This window comes from Numida meleagris, chromosome 12, assembly GCF_002078875.1.
Source record: "Numida meleagris isolate 19003 breed g44 Domestic line chromosome 12, NumMel1.0, whole genome shotgun sequence".
In the NCBI taxonomy this organism is placed as follows: domain Eukaryota; kingdom Metazoa; phylum Chordata; class Aves; order Galliformes; family Numididae; genus Numida; species Numida meleagris.
This window is the reverse complement of record NC_034420.1, coordinates 10,984,800-11,004,995: the sequence shown is the minus strand read 5'-3', so window position 1 is coordinate 11,004,995 and position 20,196 is coordinate 10,984,800. Positions and strand designations below refer to the sequence as shown.

General features: G+C 42.8%; 1 protein-coding gene across 12 annotated transcripts in view; it reads left to right on the top strand.

The window, feature by feature from the left end:
* SGCD (sarcoglycan delta) overlaps window positions 1-20,196 on the top strand; it is a 410,388-nt gene that overhangs the window by 369,135 nt on the left and 21,057 nt on the right. For all 12 annotated transcript variants that reach the window (XM_021410212.1, XM_021410219.1, XM_021410211.1 and 9 more), the window contains one exon: window positions 1,327-1,399. In XM_021410212.1, the coding sequence (XP_021265887.1) occupies window positions 1,327-1,399 (73 nt within the window). The remainder of the gene's footprint in view (window positions 1-1,326; window positions 1,400-20,196) is intronic.

Here is a 20,196-nt window from a genome sequence, read left to right as displayed (position 1 = left end):
AGTGCTCATAGGTAACAATTTTAACAGCACATATTAAAAACAGTCTCAGTCATATCTAAATGATCCCGTCAGGGTCTGTAGCTGGCACCGGAAGCTTTATCAAAGAAAAAAAATAAGGACATTAAAAAATGCTACTGGTGCAGTTTGCATGCAGACACTGAAATCGCTGTGATGAATGCAGATAATGAATGGCTAGTTGGTCACAGTGCAAATGCACGTAACACTGCATGTCTAGATGCAGGAATGTAGGTCAGTCTTGCTCTCTGGGTAGGCAGCTATGTTCTAGACAACAGGAACATGAATTTCTGGTTCACTGCTGTGGGTAAGACTATATCATTCACAGATGTGTTAGCACTGAATGTTTCAGTGAGAGCGATAAAGTGGCATTCTGCAGCATGGAGCGTTAGTGACACCCCCTGGGGACTGCTGTGTCCAGTCCTGAGGTCTCAAGCAGAGCGTTTCAGAAGGGGAATGGGTTCAGAAAAGAGCAATAAGAAGTTTGTAAAACGTGAATGATTCATGTTCACAGTGAATGATGTCGAAAGCTCTAACATTTTGGAGAACTGAAGAAAAAGTTGAGGTGGTTGGGTCATCGTCTGTAAATATCTACAGGTGAAAGAAGGAGATTTGTGTTCCTGCAGTGCCCATTGGTTGGCATGCAGTGGCACAAGAATATTTAGTGGCTGGAAGCAGAATTGAGAACAATTCTGATTAGATGCACATTTTAAAATTAGAACAATTAGACAGTGGAAAGGGTTATTGGAGGATTTTATGGGCTGTCTTTGGCTTAGAGCTGAAATTTGGAGAGCACATCTTTCTAAAGAGGCACAGCGTGGCTCATTCATGGACCTGATGCAGAAACAGCAAGAGCATGGCCTGACCTGAGAGATGCCTGCAGTGATTGAGCCAAAATTTGGTTTTCTCCTTTAAGTATCTCTCACAGCCCAGCGAAAGAAATAATTTCATGACATGCATCCAGGTTCATTAGTGAGAGATGCAGCTGGACTGGTTATTAGGGAGGTATCTGTTCCAAGCTCCCTGCATCAGTTGGGTCAGCAAACACTTCCCACATTCATGACACAAATTTTACAGCCTAAAGTGCAGTTTACAGGCAAATCTGAGTTGTAATCAAGACAACCAGTTTCAGATGATAAAGATTTAGCTTTTTCTGGGAACAGAAGGGGTGTGTGCAAGAGAGAAGTGGGGTCAGGCAATGGGGAAAGGGGGTCAGGTTAAAATTGCACCTAGGTATGATTTGACAATCACTCCCCTGATAACAGCTTATAATGTTTACAATTTGTCTTCTGTTTTGTTTTGTGATTTCAGGAGCAGAAGGCACAGTGTTCCCTAAATCTATAGAAACTCCCAATGTCAGGGCAGACCCCTTCAAGGAACTAAGGTAAACTTTGGAATATGGTTTAACGGTATCTCAGTGGTGCCTTGCTGGAGTTGCTCATACTGCTGGGCATCATTTCTGCTTTTGCACAGGAACGTGGGGCTTTGCTTTGGATAGCATCACCAAGGGGATGCCATGGAAGAGGAGGGATCTTCCGTGTTTATGTCTAATGTGACAAAGCAAAAGGCAATCATGGGCGATGAGAGCACCATTTCTCCTGTGTAACACACTATGCTTATTGTGGGCTCAGCCTTTGGAAAGAAACAGAGAAATCTTTCTCCTGGGTGTTCAGGGAGGTACTGGAGTCTGTGCTGAGTCACAGGGTGTAACAGCAGAATGATAATGCTCTCCAGTGTTGTCTGTCTTGCAGAAATGCAAACCCTCCCTGACCTACACCAAGTCTAGCTGTGCATGCATGCGACTGCTGAACCTTGCAGAGTTACCACTTGCTGACAGCACGGTATCAGGAGGGAGGAACACAGGAGCACAGCTCCTGAGAACCAGTTTTCGCACAATCTAATTGATCTAATGCTGGGCATTCTATTAAAAAAAAATTTTTTTATGTCTCCACGTGTTAGTTTGGATGATTGGTCTCTGGAAAGATATGGCTTAATCTTCTGAAATCTTCTGACCAAAAGGGCTGTAGGGGGTTTCTGCTAGTGTTCTAATTATTCTTGCTTAGAAAAAGAGAGAGAAAAAGAGAGAAAAAAAATCTCCAGGTCATCTTGTGCTTAGATCTTGGATTGCAAATGCTCCCTTCCTGGAGCATACTAGGGGTGAAGCAATCTTCGGGCAGCTGAAGTTGTGTTGTGAGATGGGAGACAAGCTCTCATTAGCTCTCTCTGCTCTGATACTGGGGGTAGGCATGGCCCAGCCTAGATTATCATGAATGATGAGCAACATCCTGGCTGCCTTCTCCTGTGCCTGTTGCTGTCCTTCAGTTTCTCTCCAGAAACACTCTAATTGTTCCCATTCTGCACTCAGAGGACCACATGTCAGACCAGAAGTGCAACAGTGGTGTGAGTCAGTTCATGATGAAAGTTTGTTCTGTGAATGGCGACGTGAACACCACATTGTGTTTTTTTTAAGTCTTGGTATACTTCCTTTTAAAACAGAAGAAATGGGGTCCTTGCTCAGCTTGCCAGGTAGCTGCCGGGGCAGTTCCAGGGTCTGCAGAGCACTCACAGGTTGGGTGGAGGTGTGGGTGAGGTTTAGATGACAAAAGCTTGCTGGTACAGCCCATCTCAGCAGAGAATTCCAGCAGGTAAAAAAAAAATCACAATAATGGTTAATATATCCATTAGCATCTAAATAACTTAGGCAATCAGATCCTGTTACCGGTAGTGATTTAGGTCCGAGTTTTGCTTGCTTAGGACTTTTCTAAATGTGGGAGGGGAATAAATGTAAGGTGTCACATTAAAGGGGACAAATGTGAATTAAAGTAGCCTTAATCTGATTGAGCATGCTTCTGTTCCAAAGAGAGTTAGCTGAAGGAAATTGAAATGAATTAATGGTGGTATCCATGCAAGGGGTTGATATTTGATCTGCTTTAAATTCTTGTTATTTTATTTGTTCTTGTAAGGAGCTGCTGAATAACTGGCTTTCTTTGAAATTAGTAGACTGTTTGAAAAAAAAATCCTTTAAAAAATGATTTTTTTTTCCTTTTTAAGGGAAAATACTTGAAAGTAAGTAGGATTTATTTTGAAAAAGGGCCAAGAGGGTCCTAACGCATTTAATACACTTCTGAAAATTTTATCTTTGCAAAAATAGATGTTTTTTTTCTGCCACTGTGAAAGGAAAAGAGATGTGGGTAGCACTGTGCAGAGAAAGTAAAGTTTCCTGAGAGCAAATCCTTTACTCCTCCCTAAATCAAGGACCATCCTTCTCTCCTTGCACATGTAAAAGGTTGTTGGGGCATTCTTAGGTGAAGTAGTGCCTTTTGGTTGCAGCACAGCTTTCATAGAGGAAGGAACCTTATTCTGGGGGGACATTCTTGGGCATCTTCCTATTTTGATTGCATTGTGTGTTCATAAGGTGTCCTTTTAGCCTGGTTAAAAAGATGCTGCAGTGAAATGGGCCCAAATAAAAAGGCAGCCTATGGGTCCAGAGCTGGTATAAACATGTACTCAGTAGCTGACTTGACTCTAAAAGACCTTTTTCTGTAATAAATATTTTTTCTATTTTTTTCTTTCTTTCTTAGGCTGCAGCTTCTGGGAGGGAGGTGCACAGTCAGCTGTTGTGGGCTGTCACCAGTGCCACCAGCCTCAATCACTGCTCCTAGACCAAACGGTTAGGATTAGTTACACAATCCATTTTCATCCATTTGCTCTTTTCAGTAGTGTAGTGACTCCCACTTCTTCTTTAGGAGACTTCAAAATAAGGTGACAACAACTGTCACTAAGAGAAGCAGAGGAGACCAACTGCTCCTGTCACCACTGGGAGCCAGACCATCTGTATGTCTCCTTTCCCTTCTTCCTCTGTTTAACAGACAAACTGATTTCCCCTTCAACACAGGCAGTATGCCACTGTGCCAGTCATTTCTGCTTCTTCCCTTCTTCTCTATCCCACAGGCCTTCAGTCATGTGCAGACATCACAAAGACTGATACACTCTGAGCGATGGCACATACATTCTCAATAGACTTTCTGTCCCCGTTTAGCTGATGAACGACCTTCAGTTCATATTGCCTAATTCATTTATTAGTGGCTGCTCTACAAGATGGTCACCTTCCTGGGGACAGACAAGGCAGCCGTCCTCCTGGCGCACCAGCAAGCTCTTTGTGGTCCTTTTCTCTATGTGCCCTTCTTAAAATCCTATTGTCTGCAGTGGTTTAGAGGAGAAAATTTAGGTGGCAATATGTGCATAGATTTTTCTTACATGCTAAGCTCATAAGACAGTTGTCAGGCTGCAGGAATTGGTTTGGTGCTTCTTCAACCTGGTCTGGACTTTGCTGCTAAGTCTTCTTCAGGAGGTTTTCAATGAATCCCATGCTTCAGAAAGGCTCATGTGTGCCAAAAAAAGCATCCTACAGAGCCCAGTATCAGTTGTGTTAGGAGTAGCAGAGCTCATAAATGGCTGGTTCAGTGCAGGGGTGGCTGTTATTAGTGGTTCATATTTTCTTTTTGTGATCTAGAGTATTCTTTAGTAATGACCTAAGAATAGAAATATATGAAAAACTATTTAATATACTTTTGTGAACATTTTTATGTTTTTCCTCACTGAAAAGGGACATATTCTTTAGCAGAGTGATAGGTCAAGGGGAAATGGTTTCAAACTAAAAGAGGGGAGATTTTGATTAGGTATAAGAAAAAAGTTTTTCACGATGAGGGTGATGAAGCACTGGCACAGGTTGCCCAGTTAGGTTATAAATGCTCTGTCCTGCAGACACCCAAGGTCAGGCTGGAGGGGCTCTGAGCACCTGGTGGAGATGTGGGTGTCCCTGTTCATTGCAGGGGGGTTGGGCCAGATGGTTTTTAGTGGTCCCTTCCAACTCAAACAATTCTGTGATTCTGTGAAAGTAATTTTAGACTCCTGAATGTTTTGGTAGTTGGGTTGTAAGCTGATCAAAAACAGTAAGCTGATCAAAAACAAAAAAAAAAATCAAATTATTTTCAAATTCTTGGACTGCTTAAAATTACTGCTGAGTTTCATCCCAAAATAGTTTAGAAATAGGACTTATGGGATTTGTTTGGGGCTTTAGATACTTCTAGTAATCTGTATTGGCTCTTTGTAATGCAAGTTGGTATCCTTGTGATTGCCTGGATATAAAGGCTGACTTCAAGATGCTCTTCTCTCACTGGATTGTTTTAATGGAGGCCAAGTAACTTGGTAAGAGCCTTCCTTGAGAGCCTCTCCTTGACACTGACAGAAATCACCAGGCTTCCTCATTTGTCGTCTTTCAAAAGGGCAATGTATGTTAAGGAGAGTAACAGAAACTGTCTGACAATCGCAAGATCAGTGACTCAATTGCCATTGAGACATCCTTCAAGGAGAGGGATAAGGGCTAGACCAGCTGATGAGTGGGGTTGAAGGGAAATAATTGGTAGTGGGGGCATAATTAAAAAGTGAGTGGTCTAATATAAAAAAAAAAGTATCAAGAGGATGTTAAACTACTATATGCAGGAAGGGTGTACACTGAACAGGTGCTGTACAAGAGCACCTAATGTGCTTCCTCAACCCAAACTGCCTTGTTCAGACCTAGCATAAGGATCTCCCCCATAGCCAGCTTGTGCCAGGCCAAGCACTGGGAGTGTTTTTCTGGAGCCCTGGTTTAGGGTATTTATGTTCCTGGAGTTAAATAAAAAGAAATCAGCATGAAATTTGCTTTATAAGTGGCAATCACAGACCTGGAATTCATCCACAGTTATTGTAGGTTAAAAAATGCTGTAAACTGCTCATCCAAGGCTGGGAAACCAAGGGATGGTTGTTTTTCCTGTTATACACAAATATAGTTAAGGGAGAATTAATCCCTTGGGCTTAAAGGGGTAATTTTTGACCAAAGTTAATTATGAAACACTGGAAGTACCACATAGCAGGTAAAATGTACTTGCAGTTTGATTTTATTAGTGCAATTCTATCTTACCATGTACAGTATTGAACTATCCAAATAGTCCAAGTGAGACCCATTGTACCAAAAAGCAATTTAAATACAGTGCTTAGCTAATGCAACAGTACTCTTTTTGTAAAATAATAATTCTTATCGAATTAAGGTTTCTCTCAGCTGTGCTTCACAAAGGAGCAGAGACATTTTCAATAAGAACAAACACAAATAATGTTTCTGTCTAAAAGCCATTACATTCATGAAGATCAAAGGAACAAAAATTAGAGGAAATGAAAAAACTCAGTTGTATAAGAGAGGAAGTACTTGGTGGGAAATGGATGTCATTTGCAAAGAGTAGAGTGTCGTCTTGAAACATAGTTTAGCTTATAGCAAACACTGGGAATTCCTGTGAGGTGTCAGCAAGGGAAAAATGGTCAGTTTAGCCTTACACCTACTAGTGTTGGTTTTGGATTGATTTGCCAAAAAGGGTGCTTTAGCAGAAATGCTAATTCATGACCTGAACCAGTGCTTGAGCACCTGGTGGGAAGGCAGGGCCAACCCAGGGGAGCTCAGGTGCATGCAATGCAATGCACCTGAGTGACTGGAAGGGGTGGAGCCAGGATCCAACCCTTCCCAGACCAGTGGAGGTGAGTGTATCTTGCTGGAGGTCCCTGCCTACTGAGGCTTTCCGAAGGTAAGTAGTTTTTCTTCCTTTGTTTCTGCATCCACAGCTGCTGTGTTTGGGCTTGTTTGCGTTTGCTGCAGCTTAGGAATGTGCCACTATGTTATTACTGCTGTACTTTCCATCTCATTACAGGTGCTGTTCTTTTCTCTGTTTTACCAATGTGAACTTGGTAATCTTGGTAGAATCCTACCAGCTTAAAAACTACATACTTTTGCCTTGAGATGGGCTTTGCTTTCCATTTTTGTAACAGAATTTCATGGTGATTTTCATGTAACAGAGGGCAGGGTTTGTAGGAGTGTCTCCACCGAGCCAGCACCTACCACTGAGTGCACAACTGAAATAAGAGGTTCCTAGTTTCTAAACTTGAAGCTGGTTTAAGTGGACCCTTATGAGGTTCTTTCAAAAGGCAGAAGTTCTCATCACTCCTAATGTGCTAATCTGGACGTCCATACATGATCTGACCACTTTCTTGTGGCAGATAATATTTCCTGAAGCACTTAACGTTGAATGAGACTTTCTTAGTGCAGAACTTGTGCTGATTTCACAGCTGCAGCTGCTTTGCTGTGGCCTTTCCTCCTGCTGACATGCCTTCTCACTACTGGAGGCTCATCTGTTAGAGCGGACAAACCACAGCCCTCCCAGGTCAAAGGGAGCCTTTCTGGAAGGCTTCTCATGGATGGTGTGTTGAGGACTTAATGCATTCAATAGAAGGCTTCGGGCTAAGGAGGCAGTTGATTGCAAGTGTTTTCCTCTGTTAAAATAAAACTGTTGCAGAGGAGACTTGCTGCTCCCTCTCATTGCCACAGCATATCTGCTCTTAATGGCTGTCACCTTTTCCCACCCAGCACCGGATGGGGGATTTAGCTCCTAGTGTCCTTTCCTTTCCTATTTTTAGCAGGTGATGCCTAGATATGGATCAGATAATCAGGAGGCACACACCTGGCAAGTGACAGGTATTGACAGAGCTTTGCTGACTTAACCCAGCTGTATAAATCATGGCACGGCCCTGCTCACTGTGCTGCTAACAGGAGCTGCCCATTGACAGGCAAATCCTCTTCAAGGAGGACTAATGGACAGTGAAGGCTGTCTTGGCAGGAAGGCAAGTTTGGCATAAAGGCATTTTGATTGCTGGAGTAAAAAATGAGATATGCTCAAACTATTGGGGGAAAAAGAAAAGTAGCTGGAAGTTGTGGTTGAACAGCCTGCGGTCAGGTGTGGGGCTCTTTTTGGGTGCACCGGTTTATGGGTGCAGGCCTGTGGGAGCAGGAGCATCCTCCAGAACTACATGACCCATAAGTGAAAACAGAAGAGTGAGCATAGGGCAAGAAGGGGCAGATTTCTAAATTAAACTGCTGCCAGATGGCATAGCGTATGAGGTAGAGAGCAGTGGAAATATCTCTCTTATTTGGATGGAGGATGCATGAGATTCCTGTCCTTATGTATATAATTGAGCAGCAAAATCACAAGTTTGTGCTCATTGCCATTCTCTAGTCAGAGACCAGGGAAATTTCTCCTGGCCCCTGCATACAGTAGTACAGGCTGGCTCATTATTTGCTTTCTGCATTTATTCCCCAAGGGTTTCCTAATGCAAACAAAATCTTTTTCTGGGAGATATTAATCATCAATCCTGCTTGTTATCTTGGGCTGAATATCTTTCGTGTATACAGGATCCGTGTCCTGCCAAGATGTTACACCTGTGATTGTCATTACATTTCAGCAGCAGAATATCACTTGCTCCGTAATCAGAGCATCCATTCGAGTGCTGCTCGCAAAGGTTTGCAGACCAGAAGTCCTCTGGGACCTGAGAGAAGCCCTCTCAGTGTTGGTAATCTGTACAGCCAGATAGACACAGACATGCATTTGAATAACAAAAATGTAAACTGTTTTTGCTTTTTTTTAACTCTCTGTGCAGCACGCTGCTAACCTTGGGTTGAAAATAGATGCTAATAAATGCGAGGTCTTAAAAATGTGAATAATAGCCATTTCACACTTCATGGCAGACTCACACTGGTGAAATGGCTTAATACTTAATTACAATGCTTGTCCTTCTCTCAAGTGCGGATGACGTTCCTCAGATTTTGCAATGGCATCTGTGGAAATAAGTTGAGAAACTAATTAGTTATTCATATAATACAAAACATCGATGGTGCTATGATTAAAAGGATGTGGTGGCACCTAGCTAATATGATGTATCTGTCTGGTAGTTCAGTCTGCTCCCTGAGGTGATGTGTTTTGAAAGAGAAAATAATAAAAACACCCTCTAGCCTCTACAACACAGATGTTTATATTTTGTTAATGATTAAGCAGAGCTACCATGGTCAGGAGTGGCATAATTTATTGCTTGTGCCTAGGAGGAACGCCAGGTCTGTGGGCTCTAAGCACCATTTTTGTGGTGTTGACTGTAATGGGATCTGCAGGTTATTGACTAACAGCAGCCGTAAGCATCCTAAAAGCAATCATTAGATAACTGTCCAGAGAGAAGGGCCGGCAAGCCAGCATTTGTTTCAGTGCAAGCTGGGCAACATATCTTCCTTGCAGCAGAGTCTTCTCAGCGCTGTGTCCATGTGGGGTAGCTGAGAGATGGTGTGCTGAGAATCAGTCGGTCTGCTGCTGTGGGTTGTGGCATTTGGAACAGGTTGCCCAGAGAGGTGCCCCATCCACGGAGACGTTCAAGGTCAGGCTGGAGGAGCTCTGAGCACCTGGTGGAGCCGTGGGTGTCCCTGGTCATTGCAGGGGGGTTGGAAGGGATCCTTAAAGGCCTTCTGATCCTACTCAAACAATTCTATGATTCTAGAATTTGTAGTGCTCCATGAGAGTCTCAGTGACTGTTGGTTTCTTATAACATTTGCACTTTAAAAAAAAAAAAAAAGAGCTATTTGTACTAAGGGTAGTGAACATGAAATGCAGAAGTAACCAGAGAAGAGGCAAAGGAAGTACCTTACCGACCTGTGGTCCCAATCCCACATTTAATTCCTTTGAAAATAGTATGATATTGGGATGTAATCATGTTCAAAATGGCTGAGTATCTCAGATTTTCCTTGAAACATGGTTCTTACCTTAAATAAATGAGAGGAATTAAATCCACTGAGCACCATGTTTGCATTTCAGTAGAAAAGTATCTGGTTTTCTTTAATATTTCTCTCTGTCGTCTTATATTTTCCTCCAGCTGTGTATCTTGCATTTCTAAAACCTGAAGTGAAGAGCAAAGTAGGCTGAATAAAAGTACTGTACTCAGTGCTTGGTCTTCACCTTTAAGGAAGGGCCATCTCCCTGCTGAGGCTTTGCATGTCAGTGCCTGTAGCACCGTGAACCCAGCATGGGAACCACAGCCAGGCTTTGGCTGCTGCAGTTGTGAACCAACTTCCTCAAACCCGAGTGCTTAACACAGACTTCTCATTAACCTGCTACAAAATAGGGAAGGGCAGTTCAGATGCTTTCCTGCCCAAGTGAGAAGTTCCTTAGGGTTTTGTTTCCTATTGCTTACTGCTCATGCCTGAGTTCAGCTGTATCAAGGCAGTTGTGGCTATTATTGTGTGCGAGTGAGGTGCTTTGAGCTGTATGAGTCCATCCTGGTTTAAAAAGGACACCTTTACAAAAGCATTAATTGTACTATAGGCAGGAATTAATAGTGGTTGTGTCGCTGTATTAAAGAGGGAAGAAAAATGTATCTGTAACCATAATGAGGTTCATTCTTTTGAAAGCAGCGCTTTGTATCCTTGTTAAGAGAAGTCAAATATTCACCATGCCTAGAGAATCTTTAGTCCAAATTTACGTGTTGCATGGAATAGAGCTGTTTTTCTCTAGGCCAAGAAGGATGGCTGTGTTGTTCCTTCACAGCTTGATTTTTATCCTTCCAATGTGTGATGGCTGCTGCTGCTGTGGTCCTTACGTTTTATATCAGTCCATCCTTTATTTTGCAGTATAGATCCCATGGGCTTCTGTGGCACCTCTGGCAGACTGAATAATAATTTCCATCCAAATGGCACTGCTGAGGTTGCTCCTCAAGGAATGTCACTCCTTGCTTTCAGTGGTGTTTGAAGTCATGAAAACCCATCTCTTGATGTGATTCAGCAGTGAAACCTGTGTCCCTTAGGCAACAGAATAGTACCAGAGCAAGAAGGGGGCTTGGTTCGCTTTCTGCAGGGTGCTGTCAGAAGTCATTGCCATCTCATCATTGCTTTTCGTAGGGTGCATTGCACTGGAGGCCATGGGTTTTGCTGTTTTGGCTAACTATGGCCACTCCCATGGTCCAGAATTGGAAATTCATGTGCAGATTCAGCTCAGAAATCCTTTACCAAGCCAGTCTTGGTGGCCAGTTGGCCCGTCCTGAGCAAGCTCTCAGGCCATCTGATTCACTGTCTGATTTCCAGATCCTGCTGATGCTTCTGAAGTTGACGGTCCCCAGCTCTTGCTCCCAGCTGGGTTGGGATTGGTGTGACCAGCTGAGAAAAAGCAACGGTTCTTGGATGCCAAACGTGAAAGCATCATGTCAAAGGTGGAAAGGCAAAATGGCAGTTGCTATTTATTCCATCAGCTGATGTGACTGCTGTAAATATATAACACAATATATGTGCTTGGCTTTGCTGGCAAGTGAAATAATGCAGTGTTTCACTTCAGCCGTGGAAGGACTTGGTGTCCTTGGATAGAAAAAGTCAAAATTATAAACTGTGTGTTTCACAGTGCTGTGTGTTGCTTTGGATCTGCACAGGAAATAAGGAAGCAGAAATGTGATTATGACCCAATAAAAGCTAAAAAACAGGTGAGTGCCTCCAAGAAAGCCTGAAAAATGCTTTCAGAACCGCAGCTCAGTTCTCTAGAGAGGAGGAACACGTTTCCCAGAGCATGGGAAGTGGCTGCAGAAAAAGAGGAGCTTTTCCCCTGGGTTCAACTGACACGAATGGGGGTCAGGCTCCATGGACCCAGCAGCTATTTCACCAGCTGAAACTTCTGCATCTTAGCTGCAATTCTGTCTGTCATGTTGAATTGACCTTGGTTCATGAGTTCTCTCTCTTGCATTACACAATACAAAAACACATTCTCTTCCTCTGGTTTCATGTTGTTAAGGATGGGCATGGGATGACTGGCTGAGGACGTGTTATAATGCAACACTGGGGAATCGAGCAAGAAAGTAAACCAAAAAACCCCAAAACTTACACCATCAAGGATCATAAAAGAGATAGTAAAGCAGAGGGGAAATGGCCTCCTAGTGCATTTGAGAACAGTTCAGAGGGCTGGATAATGAGGGGATGTGCTGTAAGGAGATGTTCCCTGCCAGTGAACTCAGTGAAAATCTGCTTATGTTTAATAAGGACAGAAAGCATGACAGAAGGAGTTTATGCTGCTAGTGCTGAACTGTGTGGTAGTGATAGAAATATGTTGTGTCCTGTCCACTTCCTTAAGTACTAATGTTTTAAAAGTAGTAAAATGACACTTTATTTTTTTTTAAGAACTTGATGTCTTAAATTTAATGAGTAATAAATATAAATGGATATTAATGGTAGGTTATTAGAACTGTTCATTTTTATAGAAAATATGCAGTATCTTCTCATGCGGTGCCAGAGGTCAAAGATTGTTAATGCTTCCTAAGATTCATGAAATGAAATTCTCTCTCTATGACCCACGAGGTTTGACTGAGTGAAAATGTGTGCATGTGAAATGGTTTGTAATAAATTCATGTTGAGATTAAAAGTCTCTTTAGGAAAACAGGCTATCGAACTTGAATCGGCTGGGGATCTGTGTTGAAAAGATGGCAGACTTTATGTAAACCCAAAGAATTTCCTTTTGGTAACCCAGGTGCTTCCAGAAGGATCACCTGGGCTTTTATCTGGTTTATATACCTCTAAATAACAGCAGGTGACATTTCTGGCAGATCCTTTGCAGGTACGAGAGTTAAGTCTTTCATAATCTTACTGTCTAAACCCTCCAAACAAACACTCCATATCGGATGATCAATTCTTGTTCCTGTGGGGCAGAAGGAACTGTGCTGGGAGCAGAGTGGGAAAAGCCAGTCTGGAATGTGCTGTGCTGGGCAGGTTCCAGCACTGTTTTCACTCCTCCCCACATCCAAACCTTTAGGTGTATATCATAATGCACGTATTGGCTTAATTCCCAATTATTTTAAAGTACAGAAACTTTGGTAATGTGGGACCACCCATGTGGGTTTGATGTCAGCATTACATGACTGCATCTTGCAAGCAATACTTTGCCTTTAAGCTCCCATGTAGGTCGTGAGGTAGTGATGCACCTACACTCCCACTGAATATCTCAATTTTATGGGTTCTTAGTTCAGTTCGATCTCTCCCTGTGTTGGCACTGTTCTGAACAGTGGGAGAGGACCAAACAATGACTTTGTCAGCGTGTTTTGCAGAGCTCTGAGATTCATGGCATTCAAGCAACATCACTCCAGGAGGCTAAATCTTTGAGTTTAGAGGTTAGTTACAGATAGAAAGAATAAATCAAGCAATAAAAGATGCCTATATAAAAGGATATTTTCTCTGAAATGAAGATGCTTCAGAGTTCATCATAAACCCCTGACATGCATTCAGTCACTCTGCCTGCTGTCACAGTCTGAAATACATTTCAAGGTGCCTGCATATTTTATGCTGTAACCTCTAATAAATACATAGACATTTTCAATGATGTTGCATCATACTTTGTGAACTGATGCGCTGTGAAAGGGAAAGCAGTGTCAATGCAATGGGAGGTCTGCAGGCAAAGGTTCTCTGATACATATTATTATTGCCAAGGGATGTTCAGGTTGGAAATGAGGAACAATTTCTTCTCTGAAAGAGTGGTGATGCATTGGCATAGGCTGCCCAGGGAGGTGGGGGGATGGGTCACTGTCCCTGGAGGTGTTTGAGAACCATGGAGATGAGACACTGAGGGATGTGATCAGTGGGCATGGTGGGGGTGGGTTGGGGTTGCAGTATGTCCAGATGTCTGGGCCATACCAAAGGGTGTTGGCTTTCATAATCACCTCTTTGAGGAAGCTTTCCTTTGTCTGGATGCTAGTTCTCTGTTTCTGTGTGAAGCAAAACACAGCTGTTCCTGTAGTGGCTTTCCTAGTCTGGGCCATGGTAGGTAGCGGCTCTGGCTAACCTGCCAGTGTGACTGAAGGATTCCACAACATCTGACGTTTCCAGGAAAAAAAGAGAGAAATACTTGAGGTAAACAAATGTCTTGTGCTATGTTTTAGCTGGAGCAATGAGTACAAGATTGGAGCTAGGCTGAAGTTTTGACAGAGCCACCACGTAGTTGCATGTAATGCTTCTCTCACTCCGCAAATGGAGATTCTCTTTTGAAAGAATGACAATATGTTTGTAGGGCCAATCCTTAAGAATGAATATCCCTTAATTTTTAGTAGCTCTCAGTAATTAGCAGTGTGGCATAGATTTACAGAGATGTGCAGGCCATTCCCTTCTTTTCAGACAGGTATTCTGGGAGGCTGCTGGTATACGTGTTACCCATCAGGACCCAGCAGCCACTCTCCATTTGCTGCAGTCAAAAAAATGCAAAGTTCTTCTTAAATGTGTCTTTTTCTGTAGTTTCAGGAGTACACTTTCTTAAAGTGTGAGAGAAATTAACATTAAAGATGAGCAGGAGATAATTGTTTATTATGATCAGTATTTCCAAGAGTAACTTAAGACATTTGAGCACCTAATTTGAGAGATTCATTGTATATAGCACTTGATTTTTTTCAGTGTACGATGCTTTGCACTGTATTAATACCAGGGGGTCACAAGCTGGTCATTGCAAAAAAGAATGTTGATCAATTCTGGCACTTCTTACTTAATTAAAAAAAAAAAAAAGAAAAAGAAAAGAGAGGAACTAAAGTTAGAAGAGTGTCTGATGTTTCAGGTGCCTGTGGCATGCAAACTGCATATCTGACTCCAGCACTTGAGAATGGATGGGATCTACTTAGAGTGAGTGGCCAGAGGCACTGAGACCAGGATAATCGGTCACTGCATGAGAATGGAACAGTGTCTCCCTACGACGTGTCACTGAGCTCCTGCTGTTAAGAGATCACGTCATTTTCAAGCATGTTAGAAGTACCTTTGGTTTCTTTTTGTTGGTTGGTCATTTTATTTTTACAGAACTATGTGCATAAGTCACAAAAAGGAGTAGAAAGGGAGAAGTGATGCCTTGTAGTTATTCTTTATGGGCTTGTCTGGTTTATTTTGGCGTTAAAGTTACAGCAGTAGGGTTTTCTGAAGAGTTTAAAATATATAAACTGGAGACTTTGGGTAGCGCACAAGGTGTGTAGACAGAATAGATTCAGCATCACTATCCAGCTGAATAACTGTAGCTTTATCCTGGATGCTAGAACAATTCCAGTAGTGAACCATATTTCCAGTGTCAAATCTTAATACACTCGTGGAGATGCTGAGGCTGTTTGGCTTTATAGGCTTATAACTTGGAGTGATCTATGGGCAATGCAGGATTTGACCAGATGGAAATTCCCTCCTTTCGTGATGTACCAGCCCCTGATGGGCAGCAAGCTGATGCAGCTGCATATAGCTCAGAGCCCAGCAGCGTGTGGACAGGCAGTGAGCACAGCGCTCAGAGATATACTGGCAGCTCTGCCATTAGCACCACTGTACTTTTCCTGCTGTGCACTCAGCTAATATAAATATTCCTGAGCTGCTTTTATACATGCTCAGTATGTGTCCATACCTTTTTGCAGAAACTACCATTTTTTACATTGAAGTAGGAGAGTTTAGAGCTTTTAGAATTCTATTTCTGTATTCATGGCACAAATCACAGTGAGAGCAAGAGCTGGGTGTCACAGCTGCAGGACAAGCTGCATTTCTGTCTGAGTGCACCCACCAGAGCTTTACTCTTTTGGAGCAGGGTGCCAAAAGCCTGCCATTCCCACACAAAGCCTTTGGCAGCACTGGGTACAAAGTGCCCTAGGAGTGCAGCTGAGCTCAAGGGCTGGTGCCTGCTCCTCAGCAGTAAATGTGCACAGAAGTCCCAACCAGCAGCTTTGTCATTTCCAGCAGCAGAAAGGACTGGTAAATTTGCCTCAGAAGGGGGCTTGTTTGCCAAGCCAAAAGCCTGTAGTGCAGCCTACTCTACTTTCTTGGCAGAAAGCAAATATAACAGCCTTTTCCGTAGTGCCCAGCAGTGTTTATCTTCCAGGTTGACTGGCCTGCAGTGACATTAGTGTCCCCAGAGCTTCTGAACTTAATAATTTCCAGTAGCTACTTGCCTGCTTGAAGCAGTCCCAGTCCAGCCTCCAGTGTGTTCTTCCTGCCAGTCACTATGGGAACAGCAATCAAAGCTCATATTCATGGCTCTGTAGATGTCTGAGGTCACGGAGCACAGGTCTGGAGGGAACAATTAAAACAGGCCTGTCCAGTTCAGTCTTTTTAAGTTCTCCCCACATTATACCTCTAACTAGAGCAATACTGTTCAAGCAGCATGACTGTTAGGATGTGACTGCTTTATAAAGGATATCCTTTATAGGAGATAAAGATGCTCCGTATACTGTCATCTACAGGAGCATACTGAGAGTAGTCAGCATCTCTAATGTGGACAAAAACCTGCCCCAGGTTTCTCTCTGCAAACCCGATGGGGAGCTGCCTGCTGCCAGACCCTGCAAGGTCCCCAGGGATGCATCTCAGGTGCTGGGTACTTCTCTTACTGGTAAACTGAAAATTCTGAATGCTTGTTTTTGGGGTAACGGCAAACATTGTTTATACCTGGTGTCTTGCTCTACAATAGTAAACGGGGAAAAAAGTGAGGACTGTGGGAGTCAGTGCAAGAAGGAGGGAGGGACTGCAGTGAATTTAACAATATCTGAGGGGCAGAAAAGTAATTCTTTAGCAATGGCTAAGCTTTGTAGTGGAAACTGTTTACATCTCCCTTCTATTGAGAAAATTGTGTGATGGAGCTCAGCTGGAGTTGATTGAGTCTGGGGATTATGTAGGTTCCTTCCCCTTGAGCGCTTATATGGTATGGTATATCCCAAGTTGGAAGGGACACATAGTGATCATTGAGTCCAACTCCTGGCTCCTCACAGGACTGCCCAAAAATCGGACTGTGTGTTTATTACATCAGAATGAAAATCACTTAGGCCAGAAGATCGAGCACTGAATACTACATGAAGATATAATTATGTGCAGCTCACGTGCAGTGGGTGAAGATGCTGCATTAGAGTTTTAAATATCAGCCCACGGGTGTGTAAACATCCTTGTAAATCTTCATTCTTTTCTAAGGGCCCAGTTATTTAAAATATTTCAGATATTTTTCTGAAAGGCTTATTACTTGAAGGAATTTGTGACCCTCCACAGACAATCTGCGATAGGGATTTTTGCCAGAGCTGACACTGAAATTGAACAGAGGAAACACTTCACTTGTGTCTATCTATAAGCTTTGGGAAACTCTCCAAATATGTGAAGTTGGCGCCAATCCATAGCAATTCGCCAACCGGTGATGGGCCCCAGTCAGGACGACTCCTCAGACTGCCAGTACTATAGCATGTGAATAACTGCAGATGTCACAAATTCCTTCTTGAAACACAGGAAAGAAAACTTCAATTACCACCCTCCCCACTGTTTTCTGACCAGCTGCTTCCTTGACTCAGCAGTTCAGTATCTTTATTTCTCTCTGTATCTGTATCAGATTTCTCTGAGCTCTGTTCTGCAGCCTTGATGTTTAGTGTCCTAACTAGTAATTTTATTGGTTGACTCATTTCAGTATTTTATCCCAGCAGTTACTCTGGGCAGTGGTAGCAAGTGGGCGGCGGTACTGGTTTGGTTTGGAAGGTCCAGTGTGAAATGTGGCTCTTCCCTATGGTGCATGGAGGTGACTCAAGTCCCCATTTCCTTGGGGCCACCACAAGAGGGCTGGATTCACTATTCTGGAGCAGGAAGTAATGATCCTGCCTGCTGGTACACAGGTGTTGCAAGGAATGCTTAATTTCAGTGTTCCAGCGCAGGGGATGCAATGTGTCAACTTTAGCAGGTAGCACTTCTTTGTCTATGGGAAGCAAGTAACGTGTGGAAACTTGTTGGAGTGACGCTTCCAGGTGGTAGGAGATGTCTATCCTATCTTTTGCTTGGAAGGATAGGAGCACACCATTTTAAACAGGAGGGGAGACGCGCACCCTAGCTTCTTCCTGGCAGTGTTGGCTTACTGACACCAATGGAAACTACGGTAGTAATTTCACTAAGAAAGCTTTAGCAGAGTGGTGGCCACTGTGGAAGACTGTCCATATTCCACATGTGCTCAAGGAACTCAAACAGATATTAAGTTCTTGCCTGGTTTGTTTTCTCTCCTGCTGCCTACCAAGCATACAATCAATATATTGTGTTAATTTGACTGCTGAGAGATACCGTAAGAGTGCAGGCAATTGAGAAGAAGCGAAGAATTCTAGAGAGAAAAAACAAACCTCCACCTTACAGCTTGGATTGTTGTTTTTGACAGTGGTTAAATGACCATGATTTATTTTTTGTCTTGCACGTTTCTTCTGGGTATTTTTTGGCCAGACAAAAGAATTAAGTTGTTTTTAAGGTTTGGAATCCAATCGCCTTTCCCATGTTATGTTTCCAAGGTAACTCTATTGACTTCTTTTAACGGCAGTACTTAGGAAGTCAGTCAGGTTATGTCTCTGTACCTCGGGCCATTCCCACTGCATGAGACCATCTGGTGAAGCTCCTGGTGGAGGCAGTGGCTTAGGGCCACGTTCTGCAGTGGAAGTGGTGGTTTCCATGAGAAAGCTTTCAAATGGGTTGGCTTGGGCGCTAGGAGAAATCAACAGCAAGGAGTTGCCTGCACCACTTCACCATTTTGGGGAGAAGAGTGTGTTACTCCTCCTGGGCTGTGCTGAGCTATTCCCATTGCTCTTGTACTGCAGTAACCCCAGGGAGCACTGAATGCGCTCACCTGGGGTCACAAAGGTATTTTGCCACAGGGTTGGAAATTGAGCTTCAGTGCTTCAGCCACAAAGCCTGTCCTCCTGCCTGCCTCTTTTTTTTTTTTTTTTTTTTTTTTGAAAACAGAGTAAAAGGAAATGAAATTCCCAGCTAAAAACTTCTTCCAGGAAGAGATTATGACACCGAGGGGTACTGAGTTTGTTTTTATTAATCCATTTCATTTAATCTCTGCTTGACCTGCTCTGTTAGCAGCTGTCATTTTCTCTTTGATATCTGGGAAAAAAGTGATACAGGAGTGGTTATGAGTGTGAAAATGCAGACTTGCCCAAGAAAGTATTGAAGGAACCTCATGGAAGTCAAGAAATGCTGAACATTTTCACTTTTTGTTGTGTTGAGCCAAGGAGCAGGGGGACTGATTTCTATGCATTAAAACAAGGACCAGTAATTCACAGCATGGATGCTGGCAGAGACAAAGTCAAGAGCAAGGATCACAGCTTCTTGAGATGTGCACCTGAAGCAGCATTGCTTTGTAGTTCCCGTGTCCATGTGTTACAGATGGAGTAGAGCAGGGGTGTTGCTTCTCTGTATTCATGCAATTATGGTCATCTCCCATTGGGAACTGTTGAATCACTAAGGTTGGAAAAGACCACTAAGATCATCTAGTCCAGCCACTGAATTGCTGCCACTAGGTTCAGCCTGTCTCAGTTAAGAGAAATCTAGCATATCTCTCTTGAAAGATTGCCAAAGTGTACCTTAGAATGCATGTTGTGCTCAGGAGTGATTATATGCAAAAGACAAACAGAAATCAGTTTCATTTTTAGCTAAAGATAAATTGACACTTAGAATTTGCAAAACATCCTATTCTCAGAATTATAGTAGTCCCTTTGGAGACATGTCTGTACTCTCTTTACAGCAAGTTGGCTTTTTTAATTGCCTGATCTCTTTCTCTCTCTAGTTCATTCCTCCCTCCACCCACCTCCACAATCCCTTTGTTTTCTTCTCTGCACCATTTCCAACCTATTTTTCTTTGAAAACAAGAAATTAGCTGTAAATCTCAAATGAGTTCAAAATTTTCAAAGAACTGGGAGAATAACTATATTGAATATCCCATCCCTCCCATTGCCCTGCGAACTCCTCCATGCCCAAATAGTAGCAGCTCAGAACTGCCCCCACAGGGCACTGGTCCCTGCTCTCCTTCTCTGTCCTCAGAAATCTTATCTGTTCCTTGACTTTTTCATGGCATTCCTCTGGAGAAGTTGTGTTCATTTTTCATGTATTTGTGTTCTGTTGGATGTTATAGATTGTACAGAGGAAAAATTCCCAAATTATTGAAAGAGGTAGTGAACTAGTGTTATAATGTAAAGAAATCACAGATCAGTGGGTACTCATGAAAAATTGTCTGTTTTTTTTCCTCAAAGATAGGTTTCAGGTTAGCTAGTTTTGATACAGGAATGAGCAACTAACTTCTAGGCTGTTATACGCCAGAAATAATGCTAGAGATACTGGTTATTGTCCTGTTTGGTGGTATAGAATGATAGAATTCTTAAGGTTGGAAAAGACCACAAAGATCATCAAGTCCAACTGTCTTGCCATGCCCACTAATCCATGTCACTGAGTATCCTGACCTAGACAGTGTATTTTGTGATCCCACTTGCTTTCCAAACTTCATCAAATAGCAGTAAGTATGTGAGAAATTG